This window comes from Sorex araneus, chromosome 4 (genome assembly GCF_027595985.1).
Source record: "Sorex araneus isolate mSorAra2 chromosome 4, mSorAra2.pri, whole genome shotgun sequence".
Lineage (NCBI taxonomy): Eukaryota > Metazoa > Chordata > Mammalia > Eulipotyphla > Soricidae > Sorex > Sorex araneus.
Window position 1 is genome coordinate 50,232,785 of NC_073305.1, and position 17,905 is coordinate 50,250,689.

Sequence of the window (17,905 nt, forward strand, 5' to 3'; positions counted from 1 at the left end):
TAAAAATCATGAAAATGCTGGGAAGACGGCTCCAAGGGCTGAAGTGCTTTCCTGTAAGGTACAGGGCTTGTGGTTTGATTCCCAGCACCGTTGTTCTCCAAACCTCTGCCAGGTGTAATTCTTGTGGCTCCCAGCACAACTGAGGCAACTTCCTACATATCCAGGCAATCAAAATCATGAAAGTTCAAATAATATTATGAATCTGCAGAATTTCTCATATAAAGGTACATGATTCACAAGGTGAAAACTTTGTGCTTTTCTTCTTATATCGCTAAGTGTCTAACAGTTATAGAAGGGAAGTAGGTATCAGAAAGATAGACTTAAGAGTAGCACTTCTTAAACAGAAAATTTCCAGAGTACAACTGCAGGGTATGGCAGGGAGGAGGAGGTATGTGTGAGCAAAGCAAAATGAATGTCGAAAGCAGGCATGTGGTACAAATGAGGCATTGCATAGATTGCTAAGGGAAATTAAGTTTTTTGTTTTAGTTTACTTTTCTGTAAAAATGGATTTAGTCCTTCATAAGCTTTGTATTTTCTTCATTTAAAAAAATCCTCAAATCTTTTGCCAGTAGCAGGTTAAATAAGTTTATACCTGCATACTTCATTGGCACTTTGAAATAAAGTTATAATTAAGGGTTGACAGAGGGGAAAGAGATTTGAGGGTGAGAGAGTAAATTGTATGAATAACTTTCCATAAAAATTCAAACCTTGTATGTAATTTCAGTTCATTACCTAGGCATTAAAAAAGGGAAAGCCAGCATATCCTTTAAGCTTGCTTCTCATCTTTAGAAATTTTTAAATGTTAAGCCTGGTTCTGGAGACTGAAAATCTCATTCCTTGAATGCAATGGGAACATATGAGACTTAGAAGAAAAACTAAATAAAAAACGGGTTTTAGATGCACACACTGGAAAACCCAGCCGCCTGGCTTCTTTATTCCCAATGAACTCAAAAACTCATGCACCACTAGTGTTGGCTCCCCTGCTGTCCCTCACATCTCTGTGTAGGGTAGTCATCTTTCTTAAAAGAGTAAAGTTCACCGGAACGGTATTTTCTGAGGACACTGAAATAAGTAGAAGAAAAATCTATATATAAGGATTAAAAGAACATAGAATAATCTTGTCATCAACCACCATCCAGATTGCATGTCCTTCTCTCCCAGAAGGGAGCATAGCATGACCCTCACCATAACCATGCCACTTGACCCCACACCAGGCTGTTTCACTTGGGGCGCCCCATACCAGGGTGGGTGAGACCCCTCCCCACACCAAGGGACGCAGCCCCAGCAGCCGAAAACCTCCAGAACCCAACCACCACCATGCCCACGGCCACTCTCCACACACTCGGGCCAAGCCTCACCTACGAGTGAATCTATTCCTGGATACATTTGCAGCCAATAGATACTTCAAACCACACACCCTACCCATACTCCAAGACTACCGCACCACATTTGATAGGGTTCAAAGTAGGAGGCAACCATTCTTAGAGGGAATTATGCATTTTTTGTTTTACAGATATATATGTTTATATATATATGTATTTATATATATACTTATATATATAAGCACACAAGCCTCAACCTTTAACAAGATGTAAGTGATCTCCTATAGAAGGACTTAATGGCACCTGGGTGAAATACAGCAATATCTCTAAGAATATTTTTTGTAGCATTTTCAGTGTTTTTTCAAAACAGTACAAAATATATTATTTCAGTACTGCTTAGGGGCAGGGATTGGGATTCAGGATGAAAACATCTGAAATATGGTGGTGGAAAGGTGTAATAGTGGTGGGATTGGTGTTTGAATATTAAATGTAATGAAATATGGTGAACTACTTTATAAAGTAAAAAATTATAAAAAATATAAATAAAAGAAGAGCATCTTTGGCAAAGGAGACAAATTTGTAGTGGTCTGGAATCAGTGATGGAAGGCCTAAGAGTGTCAGGTCAGATCATAAAGGTTCTCTCAGTCAAGTTTCCATGGGAAATCAGTGGTGCCAGCAAGTTTTTGAAGTAAGAATTATTATCAAACTCCAGCCATTGGTCCAGAGACCCTTGTGGTGTTAGTGAAAAACTTGCCCCTCATGTAGCATACTACCTGCACTTCAGAGTTCATCAACCATCCAGTAGCCTCAGCTCAAGCTCTTGCAATTGCAGAATTATTATTCTTAAAATGCTCCTCCTGTCAACCATGGAGAACAGGGCTGAAAGGCATGAAGTAGAAGCCAGAGACCTGGTGTCTGAAGAGTGATGACTGTGAGATTGACTAGGTTATAACAAAGGAATTGATGAAAGCCTGGTGATACCTGGACATATTTTGAAGGAATTGTCCATCAGGCCTGCACATGCATTTGGAAATCTGTGGAGTGAATCACTGTGAAGTGAGTTCCCCTGCTTTGGTATCTCTTTGATTCAGTACCAGGTTGAATCCTTTCTAATTTTTCTTTTTTTTAACACTGCTTCCAGAGTAACTCAAAGATGACCTCAAAGTTCAAGATTGAGCATGTCCGTCTTACGCCCAATAAGATATCAACACTCCTTTCTGCTGCACACAGGAAATAGTATTATTTAACCTCACTCAGCACCCAGCCCCCTCACCTGCCTTCTACACTCTCCCTGCATTCAAAACCTCCTGCAGCTCTGCAGAAACACAAGTTGTTTTCTACCTTAAAAACTTTGCTATTGGTTTCACTGTCCTTCCTCTTATGTGTCTGTTTAACTTCATCCTTCAACTTGGACTTGCTGTTACACTATCCATGAAAACGTGTCCCCCGGCTGAGCAGAGTCATCTAATCCAAGCTTTGAGATTTTATAGCATTTAACATCTCCTCTCTTTGGTTTCCTCATATGTGAAGCTGGAAAGCTATGTAAAATTGATGCTATTATTTCAACATTCCTATATCAGGTGGTTATGAGGATGAACTGAATTAGTTGACTACAACATGTAGAACAACTTGGCATGAAGTACAGAAAGTGTGAAACCCAACAGTTGTTTGCCATCATGTGGGACCTTTCTATTGTAGTCAATTATCACATTGTCTAATTATATGCTTTTCCCAACTGGACTATCAAATATTTCAAATATGTTCTTAGCCTAAATTTCTGTTAAAATGCTTCCTACATACCTCATTGACGTCATCATCATCATCATCATCATCATCATCATCATCATCATCTGCATCATCTGCATCCTCTGATACTGTGCATCAAGAACTTTTACACAGCATATTCTCATGATATCATTGGAACTAGATTGCCTGAACCCAGACCCCATTCTCTTGATCAATGTGCTGTTCTTCCTCCACCTCAAGTCCATCTGAAATTGCCTGAAAACATTTATGGATGGGTATAAGAATGAATAAAAAGGAACTGAAACAGCTTTTTACCCACATCAAATGTGTATTGCTCTTGAGTAGATAAAGCCTGTGTGGACATAGAACTCATTGTTTAGTTTTCTATTCTCAAGAAGAGTGAACTTTCCTGCCCTTGTCATGGTTGGGGTCCAGGGTGTAGACATCTTGGTCATGGTTGGTATCCAGGGGCTGGACTCGGCCTGTCACCCTGACCTTCCTATTCCATATTTCATAGGTGCCATCTGTCCAAGGAGCTTACTTTGGCAAACAGCTTAATTTCTCTGTGTGTGTGGCATTCTGAAGAGATCACTCAAACCTTTTGAGAAAGGCCCTTGCCTCATTCCATTTTCAGCCTCACTGATCACAGCTTTTGCTGCTGAAGCTGAAAAGGAGGTGGATTCTTAAAACCAATCCTTAAGGAGCAGGTGCACAGCCTTGCATATGAGATTACAAAATTTGGTTGGCGTCCTTTCCTTGGCAGCAGAGTTAACTTTCACATAACCTCCAAGTAACTGTAAATTTGAGTTGTCCAAGTTCTCCCCACATAAGAACCAAAAGTGGGAGGCAGAGACTCTGTGAAGTTTCTTTTCCAGTCAAGCTGTTATGCCTAAAATCTTGTCTCTCCCTCTGCTCTAAGCATAATACTATTAAATTCTTATATAGAACCCCTTATGAAATGTTTTGTGTACATTCTTTTTTTTTCTTTTTTTTTATAAATTTTATTGAATCACCATGTGGAGGGTTACATAGTTCTCAGGATTATGTCAGTTATACAATACTCAAACACCCTTCTCTTCACCAGTGCCCATATTCCATCACCAACCACCCCATTATACCTCCCGCCCCCTCCCGCCTCCCCAGTCCCCGCCCTTGAAAGTGATAAGTTTCACTTCATTTACGCTTTATCTTGGTTACATTCCATGTTTCAACACATAACTCACTATTGTTGCTAGGGTTTCCCCCCAAAAAAGAAAAGACAGTCCTACTGTCAAGGAAGCATTTGATAGCTCTCCATTGCTGAGAATGTAGAGATATTAAGTCCCGCTGTTTGTTACATAACTTTTCTATTTCCCCCCCGCCCCTCGTCCCTCGCCACCGAGTTCACGCCTGTTTAGTAATCACCACGCTGCCTGACAAAGGGAAAAAAACCCGAAAAATATGGTTATTTCCCGTCATCAGCCAGCGTGGGGCTCTGGCTTAGTTGATAGTCTGGTAGAATGTCTGCCAGCAGTTTCTGGAACCAAAAGTAATATGCTGGTATCGGCCCCGGCTCGAGATTCCACCAGCGTCCCGCTGTTCCAAGTACATAATAATTTATTCCCTTGTATCCCATTCCCATGCCACCAGGTCCGTGTCAGCTTAATGGACATCATACTATGGTTAACGCCACGCCGCGTTTCTTCCCAAGAAAGAAGGATATTTCTTCTCAGCCGGCATGGGGATATGGCTTAGTTCAGTCTATAGAGATGGCTACCACTTTGATTGCCTTCAATATTTCAGCAAAAGACTTACTATTCTTGTTAGGATTTCCCACCAAAGTCCGACCAGTTAAAAAGGAACCATTTCATATTGGTTATGATTAAATGACATTAGGTCGCGCGGCCATGGCAGCGGCCTCGCGGCTTTGAATTTCTGTATAAAGTCCAGGGAAAGTACAGCCAGAAATTACACGTCACTACAAACTTTAACCCTATTATGGTCTCCCCAAAGTCCAACCCGATACAAAGGAACCATTTCATATTGCTGATGATTAGATGACATTAGGCTGCCGCGGCTGCGCGGTTTTGGGTTTCTATATAAAGTCCAGGGAAAATTCTGCCTAAAATTCTATCGCTACAATCTTTTAGCCTTCAACAAAAAACTCAGTACTATTGTTTGGAGTTTCCCCCCCACGGTAAGCCCTGCTAAAAAGGAACATTTACACGTTGCTGACAATGAAGAGATATTAGGTCTCTTCATTGTCAGAAATCCAAAACCGCGATAGCAGCCGCTCGGTTTGGGATTTCTATATGAAGTCCAGGGAAAATTCTTTTGGTAATTGCATCACTCGCTGGCGGCGCCTGGGCCAGTAGCTCCGAGCACACAGTTTGGAGGCATTTTGGGGGCGCCGCTCGTGTCCAAAGTGGTTCAGTTGCCTCCGGGGTCGATCTCGCGTGGCGGCACAAAGGAGCATACCCACATGGCTCTGTGCTTAAATATCATCGGCACAGGGCAGATCCGGAAGTCCCGCCCCATTGGCTTTCCCGGGCTCCTGCATAGTCTAAAAACCGGCTATTGCCTCGCTGCGTTCAAAAAGAAAGAGTTGAGAGAGAAAAGACCATACCCCAATGGCAGCACCTGGGCCAGTAACTCCGAGCACACAGTTTGGAGGCATTTGGGGGGCGCCACTCGTGTCCAAAGTGGTTCAGTTGCCTCCGGGGTCGATCTTGAGTATCGGCACAAAACTTGTGTACATTCTTATCAAATTAACACACTGAGGTATATAAATACGATGCTATTATTTCTGTTCATCAGACAAGAAAACCAAGACTCAAGGATGTTAAGAATTTTTTTGAGTGAAGTAGCTAGTGAATTCAAACTATTGACCATGGTCTCTGGGATCTGTTCTATTAGTACTATCACTGTATCACTGTATCACTGTCATCCTGTTGCTCATCGATTTGCTTGAGTGGGCACCAGTAACATCTCCATGTGAGACTTGTAGTTACTGTTTTTGGCATATCGGATACGCCACGGTAGCTTGCCAGGCTCTGCCATGCAGGTGAGATACTCTAGGTAGCTTGCCGGGCTCTCCGAGAGGGGCGAACGAATCAAACCCAGGTGGGCCACATGCAAGGCAAATGTCTTATCCGATGTGCTATTGTTCCAGCCCTCTAATACTATGATCTTCAAAAGATTTGAAGATCAATGATTTTGATCTTCAAATCAGAACTTCAATGATTTTCTCCCTCCCTCCCTCCCTCCCTCCCTCCCTCCCTCCCTCCCTCCCTCCCTCTCTCCCTCCCTATAAGCAGGAAACCCTAGAGATCCTCTTGATGATTCTTGAGCAGCTGGGCCAGCAGTTCAATGCAAGGGCCTGAAGATGTGGTGCTGCTGTTCAGGGCCTGGAGTGATGTGATTATTTTGGCTCTCCTGACAGTGCTTAGAGCTTCCAGTGATGCACCTAGTAATAGTTGGGGGACCATGAGGTGCTGGGGATCAAACCCATGTTGGGTGCAGGGTGGGTATGTCCCTTAACTGATCTACTTTCTTCTGGCCTCCGATGTGAGATTTTTATTGTGGATTACAAATGTTCATCCTCAAACTGACATAATGGTCTGGCCATTTCACCCTGGACTATATTCTCTCTGGAAGTTAATGGCAGTTTTATTGCCCCAGAAAGGAAGTAGCTCAGTTATCCCAGAATTGAAGGGTCCTTGGTTATAAGGTTTATGGTCAAATCAATTTGATTGTGATATTCAACTCTAAACTATTCCCAGGAGGGCTATACACATGGAAGACTATTCCTTAAAATGCGGCATCATTTGAAAAAATTACTTGTGTAAAAATAGAAGGTTTTTTTTTTCTTACTCTCCCCCACCCCACAAGCTGCCTTGGTCCTTGGGCAGTCCTTTGTGCAAAGTTTGGCAGTTTCCTTTGGAAGTAGCTTTGCAAAGGATGCATTTTGGCAAATTCAGTGTTAGCTGTGGAATGAGATGCCTTTGGTTTGGAAATTGGTCCTTATGTTGATAGCAGTTATTAATTTAATCAGTCTCAAATTGATAACAGGAATCTCATGTGGAAACAAAGATAATTTACTATTGATTGTGGGGATATCCTCAGATGTAAACTCTAGGCTTATTTTATCCTGTAGAAGGCTGATGTAGTCTTGGGCAACCTGAAGGAGACAGGAAGGAGGAGGCGGGGAGAAGAGAGCTCCCCTGTACTTACATAGAAGATGTGTTTGCTGTATTGTTTTGTTACCTGCTTTCTCTGGAAACTTTATAGATTAGTTTTTATAATCCACTTTAAAATGTTTGCCATTTTTAAAGCAGAAGCAATCTTTGAAGCTTTCAGGGAGAAGGTCATTTTGTACAAAATGTTCATCCGTGTGCAACAAAGCTTATTTCTTCTACAGGAATAAAGAGATAATGAAGGCTCCTTAAAAGATGTTTTTCTCTAAAAACTGGTCATCATGGTAGTTGGTAATTTACACATGTCGTTTCTAGTGGAATTGAAAAAGTAAAAACATTTGTATCAATAAGAATTACTGAAGATGATCCAGATCTCAGCTATGAGTTGAACTGCAGATTCAGGGTGGGTGAGAAAATGGTTGTGGATTTTTTTTAATCAAAGTATGTCCATCTATCTTGGCTACTCCTTTTGTCCTGGAGATGTGACCTCAATGTAGTCTCTGACATCTAGCCACTTCTAGCACATTTTATTGCCTCCAAAAGTCTGTAATGTTTCTACAGACTTGAATACCCTTTCAGCCCCTTTCCAACTGGAAAAGCCCCCCTTCTCTCTTAGAACTTTAATGTCATCACTAAACTGCATCCCAACCTACTGGCAGCTTTCTTTGTCACCTGTCCCTTCAGTGGAAGTAACTCATATCCATGTGCATGTCCTTCCCCCTTCTGTCAGTCCCCCCCTCCTCTGTGGATAACTGGGGGTACAAATCACACACTTTGAGGAGGAGTTATCTGATTCCTGCAGCCACAGAAGCAGCTAAAATTAATCCACATTGTTACAGAGTGACCAGAACCCTGTCCCCAGAACAGAAGGGAAGAAAATGTAAATGTGAACATTTTACTCCTTTTTCCAACTCAATGGTTCTTAAATTGTTAGTTTTTGACCCTTAATAAGAGAGGAGTGTTTGGAATTCATCCTAAAACAAAATCTCATTTTGTCTAGGGTCTCAAAGATATCTACTTACTTGCTGACAGTATAGAATGAGAGTAGAGACGATTCATTTTACTTCTGAGATTGATGGAGTTTGAAATCCCTTACTGAAGAGACTGTCCTCACCCCCTCTGACTGTCAGCATGGAGTATTGAAGTTCTATCAGGAATGTTGTGTGAGGAGAGCGACAACTCGGGTGCATACTAATTGGCAAAGGGTGTGACTCTCTGTCCTCACACTCTAGTCCTTAAAGTAAAATCCACTGAATCTATGTCAGCAAAATAAAAATCATGCCACTGTGGATATGGTTGGGATGGTAATTTTTAGTTCCCCTACATCACTCTACTTGAAAGTTTTTCTGTATGGTTAGTCTAGTTGATTTGAAGGAAGACTCAAGTGATCTCACACTTTGGTGGCAAATCAGTATAATGGATATGTGGTTTACATCCATGTTAATGATAAGATTAAAAAAATGATGAGAGATTTTTATTAGAAAACCCACAATTGAGCTTTGGTTATACTGGAGATAGTGTTATATTTTTATTCCCAGAAAGTTGGCTAGAAAATGTTGTGTGAGTATGACATGTTATTTCAAACACTCAATGAAAGCCAATAAACATGTTTAGTGCTTTCAAACTATCATTAAATGTAAATATCCCATTGTAATGGCACTTAGAAGAGGTCCAAATATTTTAGCTTTGACATGAAAAACAAAACCAACCTTTTTACACTCTCTGCAATTACAAATGCTCTCTATGTTTAGGTTTATTTATCTATCTATCTATTTATTTATTTATTTATTGGTGCCATAATCTGCTTTCCTCCAATTTTAGCGATTTTATTAATTTTTTATTTATATATGATTTTTCACATAGGTCCAGTAGAATATTACCTGGTGATGTAATCACACTTTTCATTATTTTTTCTACCTCTCACTGCACTTTTCATTCTATCTTTTCTCCTGTTAAGTCAAAATGATCAAGAACAACAACAACAAAATGAAATACAAGTAGAACAAAAAAATCATTTTCTTCTTCTGATCCAATTTTTACTTTGACTTGGTGTCCTATTTCTCCTGTTTTGGACCATGACAAAAAATTTGACCTCTGTGATGTCTTTAGCCCTTGTCTTGATTTAAGTGTTTTCAGGGAGGAGATGGGAAAATGTGGATTCTGTAATGTGGTACAGATTATATGTGAGGTCAGTGTAACAAGAAATAAGATGTGACTTTAAATGAAATGCTTTAATATCCCTGTGTTCCCCTTGGCAGTTTTGCCTTCTCTATAGCTATAAATACTTTCCATGGTCCATGACTTTCAGAACTTTTTATTTATAAAGATAGCTCTTATTTTTATTTATTTCACTAAAAGAGAAGAGTTATTTAGAAATATAAAAAACCAATAAAATGTACATCAACTCATGAATTAAACTTTTTTGCTTGTAGGTGCTTTGTTCCAAGGCCTGGGTATACATTCTTGTATATTGTCGTTTTTATTGAGCAAGGGAATACTATGGTAATAATATGGGAGAGGGATATCTGTAGACAAACCTTTTATTTTCCTTTATCCCAAAGCTCAATTTTGAATATTAGCCTACAAAACCATTTTTATTTCAGCGTTCAGTTTTAATTAAAAACCAAATTCATAATTCTATAATCTCATCTTCAGATCCAAAAGGGGAATTTGTGTAAAAGAAAATTAACTTATTTTTATTAAAAGCACACTGCTTTTATAAAACAGTAGCAGACTTGGTGAAAGTTTCTTATATGGTTAACTTAAAAATTAGCAAATTTAAATTGATTTTTCTCACCTGCAAGTGATACTCAAACTTATTTTTAAAACATACTTAATATGAACTAGATGATAAGGGTATTTACTTAGAAAAGAGATCTTATAGGCTGTTATCTTCTGTTGGCAAACATCAGAGTTGGAAGTTGGGTAATCTTGACTTGCTTAATTGATTATTTCATTCATTATTTTTTAACAGTAAGAACTTTTGTCTCCAGGACTCCATTTATGGCACATGATTTCTTCTTAAGTAATACTTAACCACTTATATTTATAAAAAGTATTTCAGAATAATGATCAACTAAGCTCAGTTCTCTCTCAAAGGTTCATAGTTCCTGAGGTGTTGTTTATTCCTACCATTGTGCATAAAAATCAAACATGTTCTTGGGGATTTCCTTCAGATTTTCTCAGAATAAAATCCTGTCTCAAATGGGCATCTGGGAGTAATTTTGGGATTATCCCACTATAGCCTGAATGAATGGAATAGCCTGGTGAAGGGCCTTGTTCCATAGAACTTATTTGCCTTCCATGAGACAATTATTTTGTGTAGCTGCCAGTTGGCTATCCTTTCTTGAATCGTATTTCTGAAAGCTTGGTGGTAAATAGGATTGGAGCATATCTTCTTGGAAACAACATATGAATGATATAAATTAAGTTTCAAGAAAAAGACATGGAGCAAATTTAACTTAAAAGTTATAAAACTAGCCAGCAGTGTACTCACTGCTTCACAAAGAGAAAAGTGTTTTAGATGATTTTTGTATTTACTACCAATAGCACAGCGGGTAGGGCATTTGCTTTGTATGTGGCCAACCTGGGTTTGATTCTCGCCCACACGGCAGAGCCTGGCAAGCTACCTGTGGTGTATTCGATATGCCAAAAACGGTAACAGCAAGTCTCACAATGGAGATGTTATTGGTGCCCGCTCAAGCAAATTGATGAACAATGGGACGACAGTGCTATGGTGCGACAGTACCATGTTATTGAATTATTTTCAATGTGTTGCCTTCAATAGTTTATATGACAATATTTGTGGTTGAAATGCATTCCAAATTATGTCATATATAAACACATTACATGGTCTGCATGGTATACATAATATATGTATGTATAATTAGTTGATGTAAAATATTGTATATGAACTTAATTTCATTTTATGCTCCATAATAATTTTAATTTATGTATTATATCCACCATGAAAACTTATTGTTGGTATGTTCTACTGGTTTAGTAATTTTTGTTTCTTTTATTTTTCATTTCTCATTCTTTACCTCTCCCCAGTGTTAGCTCTCCTGTCCTGGTGAAGTTTAATTATATTCTTATCTTCCTAACATTTGCATATTCCATTGACACCTCTTCTCTCAATTCTCAGAATGCTTATACACCATGAAAGAACAAGTTCTGTGTACTTCAGCAAATACATAACCAAAAGGCACGACTTTTTTGGCAATGGAAGTGTTCAGAAATGCATAACATTTAAAAAAATTGTATTTTATTGAATCACCGTGAAAAAAGTACAAAGCTTTCAAGTTTAAGTCTCAGTCATATTATTAAACCCCCATCCCTTCACCAGTGCACATGTTCCACCACCAAGAACCCCAATATATCCCCCTCCCACCCACCCTCGACCTAAGTAGCTAATGATCTTCACTTTATTCTCTCTATACTTTGAATACATTCAATATTTCAATAGAGAACTCACTATTATTGTCTGGAGTTTTCCCCCAACAATCAGGCCTGCTGAAAAGGCATCATTTAATAATTTCTTTTCATTGCTGAGAATGAAGACTCTATAAGCTTGCTTTTGGATTTCTGATCTTTTAGCTCAGTTCACAGTCTAGCTGCATTTCTGTAAGAAGCCGCTCTGGGTGCCAAAATGGGTTAGTTAGAAGACCTCTCGGATCATAGTCTTTAGGAGCAGAGGGTCCGTTTCACGCTCGGCAGCTCCGGATCTTATCTGAGCGGAGAGTGTGCGGTAATGGCTCTCCTCCCATGATCGCCTATGAGTAACATCACTGCAAAACTCTTACCTCTGGGTTGGGAGTCTTAGGAGGTGGCTCTCGCCACGTGGATGTTGCCGCCACCACCATTTTCCGAGCAAAAAAACAGGGTGGAGAGGGAAAATCCCTCCCCGGGCGGCACAGGGTTGTAGCACAGCTCACAGTCTAGATGCAAGAAATGCATAATATTTATACCTATTCTGTCATCCCATTGTTCAGCAATTTGCTTGAGCGGGCACCAGTAACGTTTCCATTGTGAGACTTGTTACTGTTTTGGGCATATCTAATAAGACACAGGTAGCTATAAAACACATTACATAACTGGTTTTCTGATACTGGCATTGTCTCAGGAATATTCTCCTGAAGTTTTGTCTTTCATTAGCCAGAGAAAAACAAACCTCTTCCGCCCATGTAAAAGCAATATGGAGAGTTTGACTGGCCATCACTTCCAGGGTCCTGACTTGGGCAGACCTGCTATGACTGGCCTGTTTCTTTCTTTGTGTGCCCTGTGAAGGGAGAGTGGGCTTAGTGTTCTACATTAGCTATATATTTAACATATTCAGGTTTTTCATTTCCAGGTTTAATGCAATCATAATTTATGGAATATTTGTCTGTTGATCTGTTGAAACAGATCTGTTGATCTGTTCAATTGATTATTGAAACAAATACCATTGTCATTATTTTTCAACATGACTTACTAAACTTATCTGTAGTGTGTCAAGAGAAAGAAAATTTCAGATGGTAACCGGCTATAAGAATAACCATGGGAAAAATGAAAAATGTAAAAGTTTGGTTATTTTTTACTTGACTGTAAAGGTTTTGTGTTTAGTTTGATGAAATGTCAGTGAAATATTATTTCACTAAAATAGCTTGTCGTTTGTAAAGTCAAAGTAAAAAATGATTTTGATTGTTAACTGTCTTTAATTTCATGAAATTGTTTTCATAAGAATATAAATTGGTTAGGTGTTGAAAGATAACAAGAGTGGTGTATTTATGGGTTCTGCTTATTTGTTTAGTTTTATTGGCATGCTTATTGGGATTGCAGATTGTTAAAATGGCATCAGAGTATACCATAGAATTAAAATAATTGTCACCTGATTGTTCCATACTAGAACTAGGTGCAGAAAAAAATGACCCTGAATTATTGAGGGAATTAAAATAAAGTCTTTTGCAAAAAATTGTGGGCAGCAGGAGGGGACTGGCTCACTTCGAGTTAGTTGGATTCAATTCAATATACATTTTGATTAAGGGCCTCCTACACAAATGAATGTGTTTTTCTAGGTAGAGTTTGAAATTCACAATGGACCTTAAGAAACAGTGTCTTTGAGTTGTTTAAAGTGGATGCAGAGTATTTTGCACTTTTAAAGACAAATATTTGTCAGAATAATGAGAAAAAAAGCAGATTTCAACCCAAATGATGGCATTTTTAATTGGTGGTAGCAAAGACACAAAGTTACAATGAACATGCCTTAATACAGTCTATCATTTGGGAGCAAAGGAGTTCCTCAACTTTTCACATTGGTAGTATAAGTCCAAGGCACACTTCTGACCCTTCAGGTTATTTATGTGGTTTTTTCCATTTGTTTGTTTTCAGCGTCTTGTGGAAGCTGCAGAGGAAGCACATCTGAAACATGAATTTGATGCAGATTTACAGGTAATTAATTATAGTTTGAGCTAAATTGATTTGTGTTTGCTCCATAGGAGAAACTCTGTTTATACCAACAATACTAGATTTCAGAGGTGGTAAGAGGAAGGCTTTGAGAGAATGTTACAGAGTTGAAATAAATGTGCCGATTTCTTTACAAAACAGAGTAGCAAACCTCAACCATTTTTTGTCATAACAGTAATCACATGTACTAACATACATGTAACAAGGTTTTGATTAACTCCTCTGCAAATCTGAAAGAGATAGTCAATTGACAATAATCACCATATCATTTAATGACAAATTGATTTGAGCACAGAGTATGTCCAAATCTGACTTCCCTGGCTTTTCCTTAAGTGAATGAATTCAATGCTATGATGATCTAATCTTTGATATTTGTTAATTTTATTTAAAAATTAAATTATTAGCAAAAGTAATATTTGAACATCTTCTTAATAAGTCTCTTGCATTGGATTTTGAACATAATCTTGGCATACCTGTATTTAGATGAGAAGATTTTTTATGTTGTTGTGTATATAGAAGCATAGTACAAGGCAACATGTGAACTGAATAGTACTTGGAGGTTCCTTTGTGTTCTCTCAGGAGCAAATGTTTTCTGTATTTTTCTGTTGTGTTCTGTGGCATTTCTTTACTCCTAGGACAACATGAAAGAATCTTAATCTTTAACTGTTTGCTTTGCTTGGACATATCTCGTTTAGTGGCTACAATTCAGAACACAGCTACAATGTGGGTACAATTCAGAAATAGCATTTATTCTGCAATGTTTTTATCTATGAGAAAAAGATAATGGCAGATAGGCATAAGAAAGATGGTGATACCAAATTTAGACTTGAGCTGTGCCTCTTTCTAGTGAATGAACTTTTATTGTAAATCTCCCCCATCCACATTTTTTTGACAGAAAGTATTTTCTGTCACCCAAATTAGGTGATTCAATTAGTTTTACCCAGATTGAGTAAAGGGCAAGTTAAAATTTAATGATGAGGATATTAAAAGTATATAGTTAAAATATATATTAAAGACAGCAACTCAGTGGTGGTATACCCTAGGGCAAGCCACCGCCCTGGACTGAAGAAGTAAGGAAAAGAGTTGTTGTTAGAACAAGGAGGAATAGCTATGTGAGAAAGACTTTTGATAGAGGTCTGTATCTCCCCACGGTGAGTTGACAGTGATAGACTTTGAAGGATTATTTCCCACTGTTTCTAGTCTTCTGATCTCTTGCCAATTCCTAACGTTGATTGAATCCAACTGTTGGTGTAGTTTATGTACTTTAGCCTTCTGAGTATTGACCTGTGCACATAGGGTGAAGGATTCATCTGGAGATAAAAAGTATAATCCCATCAACTTGTGGTCAATTTTGCACATAACACCCAACATATTCAGTAAATAAAGCCAGGACTGTAGCCAAGCATGTGAAGTTCCAGAGGGAGGTGGAGAAAACATGTTGGTAACATAGAGGATTGAGAAAGCTGGCCCATCTCCTTGAGAAATGCTTTGAGAGAGGAGACAGAGAAATCAGTGAGGGTAGCAAGAAACATCTTCCCTTCCCAGGCAAAACCATTGTGGTGGCTCCAGGAAGGTTGGAGGTCACTTCTGCCCATATTTGTCTTCTTTGTGACTTCTTTTCTTAGTTTTGGGCTTCCGAGAGAGTGACCCAGAAAGTTATAATGGAAGCACCAGGAAACACCTTTGTAAAAGTGAAGAGTGTAAAGACTGCTTAATAGGACTGTCACTATCACTGTCATCTGGTTGCTCATCTCTTTGCTCAAGCGGGCACCAGTAACATCTGCATTGTGAGACTTATTGTTACTGCTTTTGGCATATCAAATACGCAACGGGTAGCTTGCCAGGCTCTGCCATGCGGGTGAGATACTCTCGGTAGCTTGCCAGGCTCTCCAAGAGGGGCGAACGAATCGAACCCAGGCCAGCTGCGTGCAAGGTAAACGCCCTACTCTCTGTGCTATTGCTCCAGCCCTTAATAGGACTGCCAAGAGAAACTGTTTCTATCTTATAAATTTCCCAAGTCTTTCAGGAGTATTCTGTCAGTGAGGGAAAGTTAACTTGGATTGATTTAAATTAGATTATAATACTGAATAAAATAAGAATCCTCAAGCCTACTCTGATGATAAATAAATTAAAATCCAAGCATACAGATGAGAATGCAAACAAGAAGTGAAAACCCTGTAAATATAATACCAACTAATAAATACAGAAGAAATAAATGATGGAGATATAAAATAATGGTAATAATTTATTCAGGCAAGAATCAAAACTGTTATGTAAAATTTTGATGAATAAGGGGAAATTAACAGTTTTGATGTATCTGCCCTCAAATTACTCATGAATTACAAAGGAAAAATAGTAACTTCATTATGGAGAAAACCAGAAGACACTAGTTTAAACATATAATAATGTTAATATTGTCATATGTCCTCAAGTTTGAGGAATAGAAAGTATACAGTGTCTCTTGTATAGAGTTCTTGCTCCAAATATGTTACTGGAATCCAATTATGATAAAACATTAAATGTGTTCTGATTGAGGAATAATCTACAAATAATTAACTGGTGTCCTCCTTTGAAAAGTCAAGCTTGGTAAAGAATAAATGGTATCCACACAATGAAATATCAGCTATAAAAAGGTGAGATCATGCCTTTTGCAATAATATAGATAGCTCTAGATATTATAGTTTGTGAAATAAGTGATATGAAGAAAAACTAACACTGTATGATCTCTCTCGTATACATAGTTAAAGAAAATGCAAAAGCAAAAACCTCTAGACTGTAAGATCAATCCCTTATCAGAAAGGAAGGGATTGAAGGGTGAGTAAATGTAGTTAAAGTAATCAATTGAATGGTGGGATCTAGAAAGTAGACTTTTGGTGATGAAGCATAACGTGATATAATCAAAGGCTGATTTATAATAAAATATACCTCAAATATGTAGTATATAATCTTAGAAAACAATGCTAGTTCAAATTTTAAAAAGTCAATGTCAAGAAAAAGAAACCTTCAGACCTGTTTCAGACTCTTGGACAGTGAAGACAGTTGACAGCAAAATGTAGTATATAGTTCAAAATTGGAGCCTGAACTAGAAACAAATTTTTGAATATGTACTATACATTAGAGACTAATATTGTTATCAGTATTGAATTTTATGGTTTTGTCCTTTATAATCTGCTTATCTAAGAGAATTCCTGAGAATTCTTTAGGACAAACATTTGTATCCATTGATCCAACAGAAAGGAATGAGTTTTCAGGACAACAGAAATTGTTTTTGGAAGTCCTACTGTTTATGACTCACATAAACAATTTTATTCTTAGATCAATTGTCTACAAAAATCAGGCGCAACCAAGGAGGGAGTGATTTAATTGATTTTAGGGGATTATTTAATCCTGCAGCAAAGGAAAAGTATTCTGAGGTTTGGCTCAAATATCCTAGAATTATTTTTTAAAAAACTCCATCTGAAGCTATTCCAAGAGCATGTGACTTACTATTCTTGAGAATTTTAGGTAAAATTTTATTAATGCACAACTGATTGCCTTGTGAAGTGTGGTGCTGTGCACATTAATATAGCATCAGAATTCCCAACAATAATGATAGCAAGAGCACAATAAAAGGGACTGACAAAGAATCTCTGAATGGTTATATTTTTTGTTCTCTTGGGAACAAAGAAGATGCTTTTAGGTTTTTCTCCCTGTCCTCACCTCCGTCTGAGTATAAGAGAACTATCTGAGGTTAGTCACTGCTGGGCTCTGAATAGAGAAGTAGATGGTGTACTAGCAATATCAGTGTGTCAATCACTCTCTGGACCTCACACCTCAATGGAAGCTTCTCTGGTCAGAATAAACCAGGTGTGCTTTCGTGGAAACCTGTAAAAGAGGCCATTGAGAAGATAGATGTGCACGAAGAATGTGTGTCTGTGTAGAGGGAGGCTTTGAAGCTGCAAAGTCCTGATGTTATGAAATGCCCGTCTGTTATCAGCCAGGGTGTCAGCCCGCGTGTTATTACTGGGGTAGCAGCTCTGTGCATGGGCTCCGAGTTTATTGCCATGATGGTCCATTAGAGCTGATCAATTGTTAATCTGGGTCCTGCTGACCTCTCAGCAACCCCTGCCAGTAGATTGTTTTTTATCAAAAACATTTCAGGCGAACATCTGCTCACTGGGAACTAACACCGAGGAGGTTCCTGTGCTGTGAACTCAAGGGGAGCTGAGGGAGTCTGTTTTC

The 17,905-nt window shown here is 38.5% G+C and overlaps 1 protein-coding gene and 1 non-coding gene across 3 annotated transcripts in view; one reads left to right on the forward strand and one right to left on the reverse strand.

The window, feature by feature from the left end:
* Window positions 1-17,905, forward strand: part of CACNA2D3 (calcium voltage-gated channel auxiliary subunit alpha2delta 3) — a 999,345-nt gene that overhangs the window by 301,483 nt on the left and 679,957 nt on the right. For both annotated transcript variants that reach the window (XM_055135106.1, XM_055135105.1), the window contains exon 4: window positions 13,610-13,669. In XM_055135106.1, coding sequence (XP_054991081.1) covers window positions 13,610-13,669 — 60 coding nt within the window. The remainder of the gene's footprint in view (window positions 1-13,609; window positions 13,670-17,905) is intronic.
* LOC129404625 (small nucleolar RNA SNORA62/SNORA6 family) lies at window positions 2,004-2,155 on the reverse strand. The gene has a single exon (XR_008630006.1). It is a non-coding gene; the product is annotated as a small nucleolar RNA SNORA62/SNORA6 family (small nucleolar RNA).